This window comes from Panulirus ornatus, chromosome 20 (genome assembly GCF_036320965.1).
Source record: "Panulirus ornatus isolate Po-2019 chromosome 20, ASM3632096v1, whole genome shotgun sequence".
Taxonomy (NCBI): Eukaryota; Metazoa; Arthropoda; class Malacostraca; order Decapoda; family Palinuridae; genus Panulirus; species Panulirus ornatus.
The window spans coordinates 1641746-1660809 of NC_092243.1; the positions used below are offsets into that span (position 1 = coordinate 1641746).

A 19064-nucleotide genomic window follows, 5' to 3' on the forward strand; every position below is an offset into this window, starting at 1 on the left:
GTCAATTGTTCGCCTATGACACAGCAATGGTGGCTGATTTGAGTGAGAAACTGCAGAAGATGGTGACTGAGTTTGGAAAAGGATGTGAAAGGAGAAAGTTGAGAGTAAATGAGAAAAAGAGCAAGGTTATTAGGGTCAGCAGGGTTAAGGGACAAGTTAGTTGGGATGTGAGTTTGAATGGAGAAAAATTGGAGGAAATGAAGTGTATTAGATATCTGGGAGTGGATTAGCAGCAAATGGAACCATGGACATGGAAGTGAGTCATAGGGTGGGGGAGGGGGTGAAGGTTCTGGGAGCAATGAAAAATGTGCGGAAAGATAGAACGTTATCTCAGCAAGCAAAAATGGTTATGTTTGAAGGGATAGTGGTCCCAACAATATTGTACAGCTGCGAGGCATGGGCTATAGATAGGGTTGTACAGATGAGGGTAGATGTGTTGGAAATGAAAGATCTGAGGACAATATGAGGTGTAAGATGGTTTGATCAATTAAAATGAAAATGTGAGAGGTAAGTGGTAATAAAAAAAAGTGTGGTTGAGAGAGCACTCTCTGCTTATGCTCTGGACATCATCCATCACTGTGACATTACAAATACCATTTCATCATATCCCAAGATCCTTCTTGCCCACTATGTAACCATCATAAAGAAGAAATCAAGCACTTACTACTTAATTTCCCTAAACTTTCTGAACAGTGATGCACACAAAACATCACAACACTTTATGACATATGGTTCTAAGCAGAGGATGTGGGCAGCTTCCTGGGTGGTGCAGGACCCTCATACAGATAAAAGGGATTCTTGGAGCAGGAAGTATGAAAGTATGAAGCACTGATCCCGGGCTCTGCCTGCAAGAGGTTACACCAACAAGTAACCTTTGGTTAAGCTGTATCATTAGGAGTAAACTCTTGTCAAAGAACTTCTCATTTACAGGAGTCCACATCTCCCTGCTAATAGGAACAGCATGGTTTTGGGATGCTAAAGCCTTTGGAAAGATGTCCTGAGTAACAACAGAATTCTTTCTAAGACTGGTGTCCTGGGGGAATTATAAATAAATAAAAGTGTATGAAGTTACAAAAGTAATGAAAAGAGTAGAACTTATTCCAGAATACAAAATGGAATATAGAGGTAGAAGCAAAAATTGAAACAACTAATCACAATTGCTAGGTTTTTAAGTGCTATATGTAGCTGTGTTGCACAGAAAGCTTCACTTTTCCAATTTCTCTTCTCTCAAACATTTTTGTCTGAAGCTTTTTGGATGTATTTTTGGGAGTTATTTTTTCATATCTATGGTATATGTTAAGACAAAACAAAAAAAAATTCAAGAGCCCAATAAGAAAGATGGAGAGACTCCTAAGTATGATGCCTTTGGCAATGAGATATATGCAAGGAATGTATAGACAAATCTACAAGTAAAGAATAGATAAATAGGTGATAGTAGTGCCAGAAAATCCAAAACTGAAACCTTTGCAATATACCTGACAACACAGATTAACAGTATTCTGAAACAAGCAGCAATACACTCTTGCCTTGCCTCACGACAAAATCTTATCATGACCACTCTTCCTCCCTCCCTCCCTCCTCCCCTTCTTTCCTGTAACTCTCTCTAACCTCTTTTTATCTATTTCTCCTCTCTATGCATTTCCCACAGTTCAATATATATGGGATCAGTATAAAAGCAAATAGCAGAGACAGATTTCAAAAGGTCTACTTACCTGCAGTGCTCTTCACATGATTTTCGTGGTCAAGGCGCGCATTTTGCTTTTTTGTATGAGTAAGCTCTTGCCGACATCGGTCTAAATCCCCCTCAGAAGAGTTTAATTTTCCTCGGAGTTCTCTATATATGAAACAAATTATCTATGTGTAAATGCCTAAAACCTTCCATATTACATTTCTGTCAATACAGCTAATAAAATTTTTCACTCTGGTTTAAAAGCTTTTGATAACCATATATACACAGTAATTACCCCCATTAGTCTCTCTTAAAACCTGTGGCATTCTTGTGCAAACCTCCAATAAAGCTCACTCAAAATCATGCAATCATATCACAATCAACATATCTCCAAATAAAATTCAGTACCTTTCTTGTTTATAGTGACTGACATGGAAGGGGTAAAACATACCCCAATCAAAGAGAAAAAGAGAGTAGAAATTAAGCATGGCTCTGCAAGTGCTTATATACACGACTCTTAAAGGTAAAAGCTTGAAACAAAGAGGGAAAGACAACAGGAGGAAGAGAATTCCAGAGTTTTGCAGTCTGAAGGATGGAGGTATCATAATGGTCATTTCTCAAGTGGCTGGCCTCCACACAGAAACTGTAGGAAGCAGCAGCAAAATGTATCTTCTATCTACTACTTTGGGGCTGGGACTCTGTCTACTACTTCAGGGTTAGGACACATGCACACAGCTCACTAGGAAAGTGACCAAAATAATACCAGTAGAAAAGAGAGACAGCTGCATATAGAGAAGGAAGATTTAAAACAGGTGATGCCTGTTAATAGCCTTTATCTTACCATGAAAGAGCTAAAGAAAAACTCTAAACATAAGGCTTCAGCCACATACGAGATGTCACATTTTTAAAGGAAGGATTGAAAGGCTTTCCAGACCATCTGGAGTTATCTTAGAGTTAAGTACAAATGTTATGTTAATGATATCTGTTAAGCATTCACCAAACCTTTGCCTGTACAAGTGTTTGAGACAATCCATATGTGTTAATTCCAGAATCCAGGGCTTTAAGTCAGGGTCCTGCAACAAAAAAGCTGTGGAGGTTTAAATGAACCTGAGGCATCACAAAGGCCCATGGAAGCACTGAAAGTCTCTGGTACTAAGGCTGTCTTTTTCCATTTGGGGGCTACGACATCAATAAATCTATCCCTGATACCTGTTCCCACCTAGAATTCCCTCAAGATGGTGGCTAAGGCAATAGAGTCTCCATAACTAATGAACTCCAGTGCCTCTTCTTAGTCTTCAGTGCCTTATCCTTAACAGGCCACCTCTAACGCAGTGTTTACAGAGGCCCCTACCTAATGGTTCTACTGACTACTGTTACCCAATGCTCCTGCCTAATGTTCCTACTGACAGCCTCTACCTAATGCTCCTACCTACCACTTGTATCTATTGCTCATACCATAATGCCAAAAGGCAGGGATAGTGCATAGTCCTCGCCACAGGAAAAGCTTACAAGTTATGAAGAATGACCTGTGCGAGCTAAGTGTTAAGCATGACACGGAAAGATTATATGTTTGTGGACAGGGTAGTTCACTTGTGGGTGAGGCAAAAAGAAAGACACCTACCTGGGTCAAAGGAGTGCACCTTGATGACCAGTGAAGTGCTGGCTCACTATGCACCTGTCACTAACCCTCCCAATACCCAGGTGGGTAGTACTGGTAATAAAATTCCCTCGTCATTGGTTGCCTACCATTTACTACCTACCTACATACATCAATGAACATCCATAAAATAACTAGTTGAGATATAAATGCCCACACATTCGAAACTGGAGTTCCGTATGTTGGTAGTAACTCATTGGTTCTTGTGGTAAAGAAATCCATACTTAAGGAAAAGATCCAAATGATATCTTCCTTCCTTATTGATATTTCTGTTGACATTGCTTCTCCTCATGACAGGGGATCTGCCCTAAAACAACATTCTCCTAAGAGACCTGAGGCTTGGACAAAGAAACCGTTGAAAATTGCTACGGGGAGAAACTTTTACACTAACTCTAAGTGATATGCAACAGTGTTAATTCATCAGGCAGTGGAGAGCCACAGCAACATCCATCAGAAATAAAATTCAACACTGGACTCGGACACATCAGGAGATGGAAAATCAAGGCCTGGAAAACTGTAATCCTGGCTTTCCATGAGATATTCAACTGAATGTCTCTCATGCTCACAGGACAGACTGCAGAGAAGAGATACACAAAATATCTATCATAAGGAAAATAAGTACCTGTTGCTTTTAGATATCCTAAGATAAACTTTTATCTTTCTCATCACTAAATGTTAGCTTATATCTGGATCATTAACTTACCTTATATTACTTTCAAGTCGATACTTCATTTCTGAGAGATCTTTGTTTTGTGAGGTGACTGAAGATAATTTTGTCTGGAGCTGCTCAATTCGATGATGCATGCGTGCCTCCAAATCACGGCGCTCACGGTCAGCTTTCCTGTCTGCATCACTCTGAACCTGAAATAACAAGAGAATAATTTCTCCTATGAGTTTACAATACCAGTGATCCTATTTCACTCACTGCTAAAAAGGCCTATTGAATGACATATGTTGCTCAACAGACACAATGCCAACATCTAATAGTAACCTTCATCCATACAGAAATTTCAAGGGAACATACTTCCTAAGTAAGAGAAGGAACAAATAAGCAGATCAGCAAATATCTATGTTGAAGACATTGCACTTATTAAAGAGGTACAAGAAGATCCTTCATACTCTTTGACAAAGTGATTTAAGTATGTTCCATTTATCTATCATTGCTTCATATGTAATTTCCCACAGTTTATGCAAAATGAAACATAAAAAGTAGTTTCTACCCATCTTAGGCCCTTCACTTCTGCAGATTATGATGACTGAAACCAAGCAGCAGTCCTAAACATATTTGACAAAAAATTCAAGCTAGGCTGGGCAGCAGATGAGATATAGTTGCCAGCTCCTCACTTTATAACTAGAAGGGTGTTCTATGGAATACTTGTGTCACCTGCAGTAAAGGTGAAATAAGAAAGGGTGGGAATGTTATTTGGAAAGTATCAATAAAACATGCATCAAGTTCCTTGGTCTACGGAGGAATTTTCTTCTAGTCACGAATTAAGTTCCTGTTAAATATTCTTATAAGTGACCTAACTCAGGCAGAAGTCATACAAGAGCTATGGGTCTTATATCAATCATTCCTTAGGTGCTGGGATCAAACAAGAGGTAAGGGTCTCATATCAATCATTTTCTTATATGCTGGAAAATAAGTGGATAAAAGTGTCACAGGTACCATATTTAAACTTTTCAAGGTACATCCAAAGTTAAGTTGCTAGTTAAAGTGTAACTATCAAAGATGGATGTCAATGATGAATGGATGGATGACAGATGGCAAACAAAACAATCCCTTCGTATCTGCCATGCTACTTGAACAACAGAAAAATTATGCTATTGAAGCATAACAAAAAAGTATGGCATAATCACCAAGCAGGTGAGGAGGTCAGGTAAGATACAAGCACGATAAAAAGGAAATGGGAATCACAAGAAATAGTTTTTTCTTTTTTCTTACATGCGTGTTAACTATTTCCTGCATGAGCAAGGTAGAGTCCAGAACAAATGACTGAGCCTTAGAGGATAAAAGATTCTCATTTCACTCTTTCCTCTGTCCCTTCATTTGGAAAGTACAACAGGAGGGGAAGATTTCCAGTCCCCTCCCACCTGGTTTAGTTGCCTTCTTCGACTTATAAGAGATACATGGGCAGTATTCCTTCTCCCCTATCCTCAAGGATACACAAGAGATAGTAATGATTATAAGCCTGAACTAAGTTTCAGTCCCTATGACAATACATCAGCTGAGAATGAAGTGTTGATCAGTGAAAGAAAGTCAATAATACAATGTAAGAAAGGTCATAAGGAGAGCAATCTTTCTTCTGATCACCAAATCTTCCTCCCAGCAGTGCATGCTTAGGTAACTGTGGCCAGCCATCATGTCATAAATCCACAATAATCATTTACATGAAACTCATAATTAACTAATCATGATACAGTTCATAAAAAGTTGAAATGTCAGAGAACTAAAAAGTTAGAAGGTTGACATAACACTGAGAAAAGTTATATATGGTATGACAGTAAGCCTAAATGTAAAAAAAAAAAAAGTTTGTCATATGCTCTTGAGCTTATGATGATACTTGGGAGGGAAACTTGGGTAAACATAGCATATAGCTGGGAGAATTAAATGTGAAGAAAAACCTCGAATTAAATGTGAAGAAAAACCTCCCGAGACTTGGACATGGAGTAAAGAAAGTGTGAGGACAAACATATTCTAATCGTATTTTTTATCTATAAACAGAACAGCAAAACTTTTGCTACAACCTATTTTTCTTTCCCCATCCATCACTGAGCAAAAATTACTCGGAAACCATGCTATCTATTTATCTATCTGTCTATATCTCTGATGCCTGTTCCCTTCAAGAACTTCCTTGAGGGGATGGCCACAGCAAAAGTCTCCATGAGTGGTGAACTCCAGTGCTGCTTCTTAGCCTTTAATGGTTATCTATTAGCAGGCCACTGATAGAGGGCAACTCTATCACAGTGTTTTCATGGTCTCTAACCTAATGTTCCCACCAAGTACTATTACCTAATGTGTTTACCTATGTCCCAACCTACTGCTTCTACCAAATGCTTCCACTTAATATTCCTACCAATCATTCCTATCTAATGTTTCTACCTACTACTCCTGGCTAATGCGCCATCCTATTACTTCTACCTATCTATCCAACCATTTTGCCATAAGGCAGGGACAGTGTATAGCATTCATCACAGAAAAATCTAGAGTTAAGAAGAATGAGTTGTGTGGGTTAAGTGCTTGTCAAGTTTTATGTGTGCCTAATCAAAACATCAAGCCATCCCAACATGACTAGCTCACAAACTCTGCTAAAGAAAATTCACTATAGCCTAAGTCAGTAGATAATTAAAAAAGAGTCAGGGTAATGCTGGAAATAAATGGTATCCCCCCACACACCATTAGGCTCACTATGAACTTCATTCAGTAACTCAATTATTTAAACAACTATGTAAAGTAAGACTTTTCACATTCAAGAAGTAGAACATCAAATTGTAAAGGAGTGAAACACAGCTTGAGGTCATTTTACTTTTGTGCAATATAGCTATTCTAAGACAATTATAGAAATATGAAGTATCTGTTGCTCCTTCAAATAATAATATCATGTTTATTTATACCTCTCTTGCTTCTTTTGTTGCAGCACAATCAACCATATAATAAACTTCAGACATGACATCTTTTGTTTTACCATAAAGCATGTCCATTTCAAACACAAACCTTTAATAATTTCTCATTCTCTTGGCTAATGAGCTGAGCCTGTTTCTCAGAGGATAATGCAACTTGCTGACTGATATCTGTCCGCAACTGTTGAACCTCTTTTGAAGTTTTGTCAAGAATTTCCTGTTTATGATGCAACTGTTGCTGGAGAAAGATCTCAGTTTCTGCTGCCTTTCTCTCTTTGGTAGCTATCTCAGCCTGTGTTTGGGTACAAAATTTCTTAAAAAGGTGTATGGCACATTTGAATCCTAAAATTGTGGCTTGTAAGATTTTCTTAATATAATCAATAATATAGAAAAGGTTGATAAAGCCAGAAGTGGAGGGAACAAGGAAAAGGAGAGACCAATACTGCTAATAGTAGCTTTTTTTTTTTTTTTTTTTTTGCTTTGTCGCTGTCTCCCGCGTTTGCGAGGTAGCGCAAGGAAACAGACGAAAGAAATGGCCCAACCGACCCCCATACACATGTATATACATACGTCCACACACGCAAATATACATACCTACACAGCTTTCCATGGTTTACCCCAGACGCTTCACATGCCCCGATTCAATCCACTGACAGCACGTCAACCCCGGTATACCACATCGCTCCAATTCACTCTATTCCTTGCCCTCCTTTCACCCTCCTGCATGTTCAGGCCCCGATCACACAAAATCTTTTTCACTCCATCTTTCCACCTCCAATTTGGTCTCCCTCTTCGCCTCGTTCCCTCCACCTCTGACACATATATCCTCTTGGTCAATCTTTCCTCACTCATTCTCTCCATGTGCCCAAACCATTTCAAAACACCCTCTTCTGCTCTCTCAACCACGCTCTTTTTATTTCCACACATCTCTCTTACCCTTACGTTACTTACTCGATCAAACCACCTCACACCACACATTGTCCTCAAATATCTCATTTCCAGCACATCCATCCTCCTGCGCACAACTCTATCCATAGCCCACGCCCCGCAACCATACAACATTGTTGGAACCACTATTCCTTCAAACATACCCATTTTTGCTTTCCGAGATAATGTTCTCGACTTCCACACATTCTTCAAGGCTCCCAGAATTTTCGCCCCCTCCCCCACCCTATGATCCACTTCCGCTTCCATGGTTCCATCCGCTGCCAGATCCACTCCCAGATATCTAAAACACTTCACCACTAATAATCACCACTAATAATCTAAAAGAAGGCATTATAGGGCAGGAAGGTATGGTAATAATCTAGCCATTTGTGTTCCTCTACTATTACAACTGTTGCTCCACTGTTAATTCTCTTCCTCTTATTACTAACTTCTTTTCTGTCATCCTTCTCATCTTCTTCTACAGTGTATACATTGTTTGGAACCTTCCCTAATTATTTCAGTCACCATACATATCCGGTTTTACAGAGCCATAAGCAGTCACAAAACTTGTGCAAAAGAATTATGTAAACTTGGTTGGCTATCAGTAAATAAAATTGACTCAATCACATTACAAAAAATCAAAAAAATAAGTTTAGGTGTCTTAGCACATAAAGAGAACTGCTCAGGTTAACTTAAAAAGAGAATGGAAACAGTTTGAGAATGTGACAGATATGTCAGGAATAACTGCCATGCTAATCTAGCAAATAAAGATACTAGCAATAAACAGAGGGGCATTATACAGAACTTTTGAAAATCATTCTGTTTCTTAGGATACCTAATTATATATATGCTCTAATACTACATGAAATTCAATCCAGGGGATTGCCATAGGTAAAGGTGTCCTTATAATCTTACACAGCCTTACTGGTTAATAAACATACCTTTAATTTCTTACAACAGTCTGCTAGATAGGTAAGCTTTAACTGAGTGGATGCTGGTGAAAGGTTCAATGCCAAGTGACATAAGTGCTTGAATATGTTCACTTCCACAATTTCCAGTGTAGCATTGCCTCCACTGTCACCAGAGCAGCGAAGAACAAGTAAAAATCTGAAGACAAAGTATGTGCATAAATACCCTTAAAATATTATAACTTACTCAAAATATAAAATAAATCTTATTTTTCAGACAGTATACACCTAAAACAAAGAAGTAAACAGTTTCAACAACAGTATTCTTTTGTATATCAACCTTAATCAGGAACTACAGAAGGAGCTGCTTAGCAGGAGTTCCTAAAGTAATGCTACACAACAGCAACACTCTAGAATTACGATACAAACCTTTAGAATGAACTAATGCTTTTACACTAGCAACAGCCATCAAAATCTTCACACATTAAATTTACAGTGAAAAATATTATTTTCCTTAAATAATGAAATATTCTCATTGATCTAGAGCAAATCATCTGCCAACCTACCCATATTTCTGACCAGTGTGACCACTCTTCTAATATTCTGGATCTGTTTTTCACCCCTAGTCCATCCTGCTGTAACTCATAATCTCATCCTAATTGGTCCATCTGATCACATTCATAAACATAAAGAAAATGAATGACAAAAATTTGAAAAAGAAGATATATGTCAGAAGTAGAAGGAAAAAAGAGAATGGGAGGTCATATTGGAGATGGAAGGCTGGAGTGAAAAAGATTTTGAACAAAGGGGCATGAACGGGCAGGAGGACGAAAGGCATGCATGAAATATAGTGTACTGGTATGGACTGAACCAGGGCATGTGAAGCATCCATGTAAACTATGGAAAGGTCTGTGGGGTCTGGTTGCGGATAGGTAGCTGTAGTTTTGATGCATTACACATGACAGCTAGAGAATGAATGTGAGTGGATGTGGCCTTTTCTTTGTCTGCTCCTAGCACCACCTCACTAATGCAAGAAACAGCAATTGATTATGAATGAAAGAAGGTAAAGAAGGAAAAGGGCTCAGTAATTCAATCCAAGTGCTACATTGCTAAGGCAGGAAAAGCAAGTGAGTATATATTAACTTCTTAATCGTAGTTCTAAAACTTCTGTACCAAAAATCCAAGGGTAGCAAAGAAAAGAAAAAATTCTTGGGAAGAGGAGTTTCTTCATTAATTCAAAACTTACTTAGGAGACTCCTTTTCATTTTCCTTGATGCAAGAATTGACAAGTTCTACAAACTTGAGTGGGAATGCATTAAAGTCAATTAGCAGTCCTTGACGCTGACGAAGTGTGTAGTAATCATCCTCATGAACAACACATGTATAAAGAACAAAGGGATCACAGTCGTCTGTAAATTGCACAAACAGTTCCTGAAAATCAAGAAATTCCCTTACTTAAATTTCAAGTTAGAAAATTAATGTTGCAACATGGACTGAAAAAAATTATTTTTCATACGACTGAAAAAAAGGAACACTAATATAACAAAATTGATAAATGTTGCTTTCAAAGTTTCTCAGGGATAAAAACAAATCATACCCTCAAAAAATAAACATATACAATTCCTTTTGTTTCCACATATGCAGGTTCCCTGATACTCACTTCTTAGCTCTGAGACAGCAAACTGATAATGCTCTCTTACATGCAGCAGGACAGCTAATCCAGTGAAAAAAATTTCCATACAATGTCATACTGATATTACGACTATTTAAAACAGCATATTTGTATTCAGCACTTAACACACACACAAAGAAAAAAAAAAAAGCCTGCCAAATCTGTGCCTCTTTTTGCATGAAAACCAGTTAAAATACCTGGGAAATGCATTTTGGCTCACAGATGATGTAACTAGGTATAGTAAAGTTTTGCTCCTATGGAGTTCATGTTTTTAAAATTAGAACAGGATTAGCAAGAACTCCCCATATTCATCAAAATACAAAACATCTATCTTTTGGTAGTCCCTAGACAATGAAATGCTTATGTAAGAACTTAATTCTTTTTTCACTCAAAACTATGCTAACAAGGTAAGATAACTTCATAAGGCCTCAACATAATCTTGATCATAAGTTAATCAAAGTTCACCTATATAACTTAAAGTGGTAAAAGAAGCACATGAAATAACTCTAGAAATACTAGATATGTTAAGAGATTTTTCTCATAATTCTGTTCCGATTATACTACAGTTCATAAAATTGATTAGAAGACCATAAGGGTAATAATCCAATCCAGAATACTATAACCAATTTTGACTGTATCAGGCATGCACCCCTATGAAAGTCATATACATGACTTGCCAGAGGCAGGCATAAGCCTGCCAGAAGCAATTATATTGACAAAAAGCACTTCACCCCACATTAAATAGTGTTGGTGTCCACTAGTGAAATTAGCATCCTCTAGCTTGTAGTGAGAAATAAATAACATGCTAGCATACCACATGAGCCTAACTCAGGAGCAGTTTAGTTATTGTAGGAGGTAATGACCTGTTGCAGTCTCCTGGATTATCATTGTTTTTCCCTTTTCTCTACCATGGTTTGAAATACTCACCTTACAAGTGACAAAATAGCTTCTATGGTTGCACTTTACAAGGAAAATAAACCACATAAGTACACTGACCCATTTGAAATGGCCTGAGAAGGTCAGAAAAACCCCTTCACTCTGAATGTTCTAAAACATCAACGGGATGCAGATCTATGCCTGAGAGCAAAAGAATTGAAAGGAGGAGCCTAGACTGTTCAGTGATGTGTCAGTAAGGACAGAGTAGCGCCGCTTACACATGGATCTTAAGTATCAGAGCTGCAGGCCGCATCCCAAACCACTCATAACCTGTAAACTGAAGGCAAGCTGTATGTAGTGTAGCAAACGGCTAAGTTTAGAGGTGTCTTGTGGAGTGATGAGTCCCCCTTTCCTGTGGAAGGTGGCCATGTTGGGCATGTGTATAGTCGACCAGGCTATGATCCATTTGACGACAAGGACATTGCAAGCATTGTAAAGTTCCCTGCTTCACTTATTGTATGGGACTGTTTCAGTTATTATGGTGTTGGGAATGTTGTACTGTTGCCAAAGAATGAAACTGCAAACAGAAATAGTTACCTCGAGCTAATGTACGACCATCCTCCAGATTCATTAAAAAAAAATGTAAGGTCAAAGTGTTCATGCAGGATGAGGCTCCCTGCCAAACCACTAAACTAGTCACTGATTGGCTTAAGGGCTGTGCAGCGAATTTTTCAGTGACTGGCATGGGAATTTACATGATATGAATCCAACAAAAAATCTGTGGGCCCTTCTGAAAATAAAATTATGTAGTAGAGATACTTCATTGCTACCTAAGCTGGAGACAGCCATTCATGAAATCTGGGCAAAGATGAACCCAAAATGGCTTCAGGACCCTGCTGATTCAGTTCCTGTTCATTTCAAGGAGTTTATAAAAAGGAAAGGGAAACCAAAACAGTACTTGTTGGTGGTGAACACACAGTTTTCATTGTTTTATTTCATGTTTATTTTTGATGGTTGTGCTGCAGCCCACTCATCCCTGCTTCACTGGCAGACGCTGTATATTGGAATTCATGAACTGGTAAATGAATCTATTCCTGAATACATGGCATCCTAAAATTCCTAAGCTAATCTGATAAAAAATGATCTGAATATGTTACACCCACTTAGATGAGAAATGATTGTAAAATCATATGAAATCTCTTTTCCCATTATTGTTTTAGAAATCATTGTGTTCTCTAAAGGACAGAAATGAACTACTGCACACAAAATCCATCAACATATCATATCTGGGTAGTACTTTCATAAACATTTCATTAACAGATAAGTCTGCTTCTTAGAAACTGGGAGTCCCATTTAGATGTAGAAATTCATTTTCTTTCGAACAGTGGCTCCGTTTATACAAAGGATTGATCTGTCCTCATATAAGGCTCTGCTCTTACATCTGGGGTGGCTCTCGCTCTGCATCCTTACTTGACAAAGTTGAGTCAAAAGCAGTCTGATTTAAAAAATGTTCCAGGTTAACTTCAAAACATGATTTGCCTGCCTTACACCACAATGTTGGCTCAGAGTCCCTCTTCTACAGGTTTTACTTTGGTATTTGCTCAGAGGGAGCCTGACTCTCATGGAGGCTGGGTGGAATAACAAGCCCAACACCCTACGCCCAGTGCTTAGGTCCCTCACCACAGGCGGGCCACCCTAGTGCACTAGGCCCACACCTCCTGAGTTTTGGGAGGTTTAATCTCAAACAACAACGGTATTTGCTCCTAAGAGTTGGCTGTTTCTGTACCACCCACCAATAGCTAGACCACACAATACTCAGTAATCTGCTGTGTAACATGATTACAACTCAAGGGTGGGCTGGTTAGATAACTGTTTCTTTCCATATACCTTGAAGCCTTGGAAATATCTACCCTCTCTTTTTAAAAGACAAGTTTTTTACCTTCTCCAAAATTTGTAAATACTTTCCCTTGTCTCTTCTTTATCCCTTTCATTATTCTCTCTATATTTCACAGGAGTGGACTTTTACTCATGACTGGGGCCTCCCAAATAAAAAAGTAAATAAATTCTACCTTTGATGAAGCAGGAGGATTAACTCGTAGCTCCACCACCATTTTTAAAGAGCGCCTGATGGCTGAAGCAATGGCAGCACCACCCTCCACAACTTGCACCACCACCTCTCTGTCTGCTAGGACGTCTCCACTGGTAATACATCTGGGCTTCTCCATGGTACTTCACCTGAAATAACATCAGTTACATCATGAAGCCATTTTAGGATCTAAAAACACCAAATTGTTAGAGGTAACACTGAATCATAAAGCATGGGCAATATTATATGAATACATCAGGGTATAGTGCTATAACATTATTTTCTAATAGAAAGTAAGATATCTCCTTTTTTTTTTTTTGCTTTGGTGTGCTACCAAGACTCATCTTTCAAAACAATGTTCTTCATACCATTAATACAAATATAAGGCCGTTCTTAGTTTACAGATATCTTACACTAAAGATTTAACTGGATATCATCCTAAATGCTTCATTTTGCTTCTTATTTCTTATGAATATTTTTTCAGCAATCCAATTACTTACTGTAAACCATACAGAGGCCACTAGAATTAAAATACTGGTATGAGTCAAACAAGTTCTTCTTTAGTAAAGTATACACTGGATGGACTTTGAGATGATTTAGGCCACTCAGGCTGCCCACAAGCCAGACCCCAAGCCAAGCATGATGCATAACTCTCGAGGGTATACAGCATATCTATATAGTTAATGAAAATGTCACAAGGCTTAAAATCTGATTGAATGTCAACCTTTTTTAACACAAATACAATAAAAAAAAAATTCCCATATGCTTGCTGCAATACATGCCCACCCATTCCTTGCATACAGAATGGAAGATTATTTGTTGGTTCATATGATCCTAATTTACATTGCATAAGCTTCTCCATTTCTATGTACAACATACAGAAGGACAACATAGATCTTTCCTTTCATCAAATTCAACCACTGTACTATGAATATGAGCTGATGCAGAGTTCTTCATCTGTTCCTGGCACTATCCTGCTAGTATGGGAAGCAGCCATCAAGTATGAAAAAGGAAAAAACTTTTTGATTTCAATGTATGTACAGTGTACTGAAGATCAACACAAATTCTTCCCTTCATCAAACTGAAACAATCAGAAGTGCAGCATTACCCTATGCTCAGCACATAAGCTAACCTGAGGTCAACCTTGCTGTGTAATCCACAAATACTATAAATATTATCAGTACTCAACTACAGCATAAAACTATTAAAGCTTAAATACTTGATATAAATCAAAGTTGAACAACTAAACCAATTTTCCTTACTATTTTTGACAGGAAGCAGGTAAATATCTAAATCTGCAAGTAGACAAAAATGGTTTGGTGTCTTGAATGACATATTTCTACAACAACCTACAAGAGGTTAGGTTTCATTTGCATCAATAGCAAACCTTCACACCCTTAACTTAATCCATGTCAATTAATGTTCTTGGAAGTTCTATCATCTTTAACAAAATATGAAAACTAAGCTAAAATTGCTGCAATTGTTTTATTCACTGTAATACACGTAATCATAAATTTTACGTCATCTTCTAACCCCTTCCCGTCTTAGCCAAAACTTACTTCTAACATGATAAATAGCAAAACAAATATAAACAAGTCATGCAAATGTTAATTCCTTTTCTGCATAGTAACTACAGCCTTAAAAAATATCTAGAGTTGTTATGGAAAAGGTAATTATCTCCCTAAATAGTAATTACAGCATCAAAAAATATCTATAGTATTATCCATGCCTCTTTAGTCCTACAATCTCCCTAATCTGACAAATCCAGTGCTTCACTGTCAAGATTTAAAGTCTGACACAATTCCCACATATATATTTCTTTTTCATACTATTCGCCATTTCCCGTGTTAGCGAGGTAGTGTTAAGAACAGAGGACTGGGCCTTTGAGGGAATATCCTCACCTAGTCCCCTTCTCTGTTCCTTCTTTTGGAAAATTAAAAAAAACAAGAGGGGAGGATTTCCAGCCCCCCGCTCCCTTCCCTTTTAGCCGCCTTCTACGACACGCAGGGAATACATGGGAAGTATTCTTTCTCCCCTATCCCACACATATATATATATATATATATACATTTCAACATACACATATATATACATACACTGACATATACATATATAAACAAGTACATAATTCATACTTGCTGCCTTTATTCATTCCTGTCGCCACCCCGCCACACATGAAATGACAAACCCCTTCCCGCATGCACGCGAGGTAGCACTAGAAAAAGGCAACAAAGGCCACATCTGCTCACACTCAGTCTCTAGCCGTCATGTGTAATGCACCAAAACCACAGCTCCCTTTCCACATCCAGGCCCCACAAAACTTTCCATAGTTCACCCCAGATGGTTCACATGCCCTGGCTCAATCAATTGACAGCACATCGCCCCAGGTATATCACATCGTTCCAATTCACTCTATTCCTTGCACGCCTTTCACCCTCCTGCATGTTCAGGCCCCGATCGCTCAAAATCTACATATTCCTATATGAGTCCACAGGGAAAATGAAACATAAGTACCCTGTGGACTCATAGGAATATACTTGATAATTCAATCACTTTAGTTAATTAACCCCTAAATTTTTCCCCCTTGTCAAGTTTTCAATTTTGACATAACATTAAAGATAAAAAATATGTAATCTCAAACAATATAGAAATTTTTCAAGAGATATTGTAGATCCTAGCTTCCAATCAGTAGCCTGTGAAACATGATCAACCTAGTAAAACTACATTTCTGAAAAATAAAGAAATTTTTCAACAATAATATCCCCAATTCCATTTAGCAGCTTGTTGGACACAATCAACCCAGAAGCATTATAGTATTTTGATTTCCACAGGATAATATGATTATAACATCCAGTAGCTGCCTGGATGATAAAACTTGGGTCATTGGTATTCAATGAGTTTACAAGCACAGGGAATTGATTGGTGGAATGTTACAACACCAAGAATGTTTTGCAATGTTCGTTTAATGTACTTTCAACAGCATGTGACCTGCACGTCATCCTATTAACTATCTGTCTTATTCTGCAACAATGGATAATTCAACAGTGGGAAAGGCAATGATGATCAAGAATAATGTGGGAATACAGAAATAAACAGGGGGCAACACCTCTAAAACTAATAATCAACAAATCCATAAAAACCCTACTTAACTTTGACTAAGGATCAAGAAATACTGTAATTTCCAACACTGTCAAAATATACCAATGAAATTCTCATCAGCTGCCTCCAACCACACGGCAAAGTGTGTTCGTTGGACTTATTTCATTTACTGAATCATTTGTGTGCACATGAACACTTAAACCAAGACGTAAACAAAAGACCATGTCAATTACATATTTTTCGACGGACAAAGATGAAGTAAATTTTGGGTGCTTGAAAAGTTGGTGTAGTTTTCCCATACTTTGCTTTTCATAAATTAATCATTCATCTACTTTTATATTATAAATCTAACTTTATATTTCCTGCAGTTTTCAAAGGCATCCTCACTATCAACACAGCCTCTGTCAGAAGATAAGTAGGAGTAAAATTACCACCTGTAGATCAAATTCTACTCTTCTTACAGTAAACTGACTATGAAAGCATCCTACAGTTCAACTTGCCTGTACTTTCAAATATCCATATCAGCAAGAAGACTAGGTCGATATTGAGCTGTAAAGCTTAAGAACAGTCACCTTATTTCAAAACTATCTAAGGACTATTTGTTATGATTATGCTCGTCATTTTCACATCAATATGTTGTGGACATGAACACATAGCAATATCATAATTTGTACATATTCTTAATCACAGAATCATAAATTGTTACAAAATAAACACTTTATTCTATCCCACAATTCCAATTTTCCTATCTTTCATAGCAAGTCTCACAATTAGGAGGTAAACTAAACTTTTACCACAAGCTCTAACATGAGTCAAACAGTCCACTGTTATGCTTTTCTTCTACTTCCAAGACATACCTCCGTGCTAGTAGCATCATTAAAGTAAGATATTAACAGTTTTGTGGTTTAGATGTGCCTGCACAATTTTGATATCAGGGAAATGTGAGTATGATTTTCAAATCACCGACCGAAAAATCGGCTGTAAATTACCAAACTGTCAAAATGAAGGACTTACTTTATGTGACAAACCGTAGTTCTGTTATGAGTGCCATGTGTACTTGGAGATGATTTATACATAAGCTTCAAATTTCTCTTTTATCTTCTATTCTACAAAACAATTAAAATTCACGGCTACATGACGTTATAACCTTCAACGTTAACCTCAGATATTTTGTTTACGTTTAAAGTTGGTGGCAGAGGATACGCATGTATTAATATTTTCATACAGTTGCACAATAATTTCTATATAGTAATGATAATATGAAAAAGAATAATGAGAGTAAGAATGATACTAATATAATGATAACAACAAAATAGCTCTCTATGCAGATATGAACGATTTTGAAACACTGTAAGGCGTATCAGATTCCGTACGTTGATTCAACAATCACTCGAATATATATATATATATATATATATATATATATATATATATATATATATATATATATATATATATATATGTGTGTGTCGGAGGTGGAGGGAACGAGGAGAGGAGGGAGACCAAATTGGAGGTGGAAGGATGGAGTGAAGGGGATTTTGTGTGATCGGGGCCTGAACATGCAGGAGGGTGAGGGGAGGGCGGGGAGTAGAGTGAATTGGAGCGATGTGGTATACAGGGGTTGACGTGCTGTCAGTGGATTGAATCAAGGCATGTGAAGCGTCCGGGGTAAACCAAGGAAAGCTGTGTAGGTATGTATATTTGCGTGTGTGGACGTGTGTATGTACATGTGTATGGGGGGGGTTGGGCCATTTCTTTCGTCTGTTTCCTTGCGCTACCTCGCAAACGCGGGAGACAGCGACAAAGTATAAAAAAAAAAAAAATATATATATATAAATATATATATATATATATATATATATATATATATATATATATATATATATATATATATATATATATATATATATATATATATCCACTCCCAGATATCTAAAACACTTTACTTCCTCCAGTTTTTCTCCATTCAAACTCACCTCCCAATTGACTTGACCCTCAACCCTACTGTACCTAATAACCTTGCTCTTATTCACATTTACTCATAACTTTCCTCTTTCACACACTTTACTAAACTCAGTCACCAGCTTCTGCAGTTTCTCTGGCAGCGGATGGAACCATGGAAGCGGAAGTGGATCATAGGATGGGGGAGGGGGCGAAAATTCTGGGAGCCTTGAAGAATGTGTGGAAGTCGAGAACATTATCTCGGAAAGCAAAAATGGGTATGTTTGAAGGAATAGTGGTTCCAACAATGTTATATGGTTGCGATGCGTGGGCTATAGATAGAGTTGTGCGGAAGAGGGTGGATGTGCTGGAAATGAGATGTTTGAGGACAATATGTGGTGTGAGGTGGTTTGATCGAGTAAGTAATAATAGGGTAAGAGAGATGTGTGGTAATAAAAAGAGTGTGGTTGAGAGAGCAGAGGAGGGTGCTTCGAAATGGTTTGGTCACATGGAGAGAATGAGTGAGGAAAGATTGACAAAGAAGATATATGTGTCAGAGGTGGAGGGAATGAGGAGAAGTGGGAGACAAAATTGGAGGTGGAAAGATGGAG

The 19064-nt window shown here is 37.8% G+C and overlaps 1 protein-coding gene across 4 annotated transcripts in view; it reads right to left on the minus strand.

The window, feature by feature from the left end:
- The window catches only part of LOC139755835 (spindle assembly abnormal protein 6 homolog), a 32677-nt gene that overhangs the window by 12030 nt on the left and 1583 nt on the right, over positions 1 to 19064 (minus strand). The window contains exons 1-7 of one of the 4 annotated variants that reach the window (XM_071674443.1): positions 17527 to 17785; positions 13397 to 13562; positions 10026 to 10210; positions 8813 to 8978; positions 7039 to 7236; positions 4030 to 4187; positions 1713 to 1834 (exon numbers count right to left, since the gene is read on the minus strand). In XM_071674443.1, coding sequence (XP_071530544.1) covers positions 1713 to 1834; positions 4030 to 4187; positions 7039 to 7236; positions 8813 to 8978; positions 10026 to 10210; positions 13397 to 13552 — 985 coding nt within the window. In that variant the 5' untranslated portion in view covers positions 13553 to 13562; positions 17527 to 17785. Of the gene's footprint in view, positions 1 to 1712; positions 1835 to 4029; positions 4188 to 7038; positions 7237 to 8812; positions 8979 to 10025; positions 10211 to 13396; positions 13563 to 17369; positions 17387 to 17526; positions 17786 to 19064 lie in introns of those variants that run through there. The other 3 variants (XM_071674440.1, XM_071674442.1, XM_071674441.1) reach the window with 3 other exon arrangements.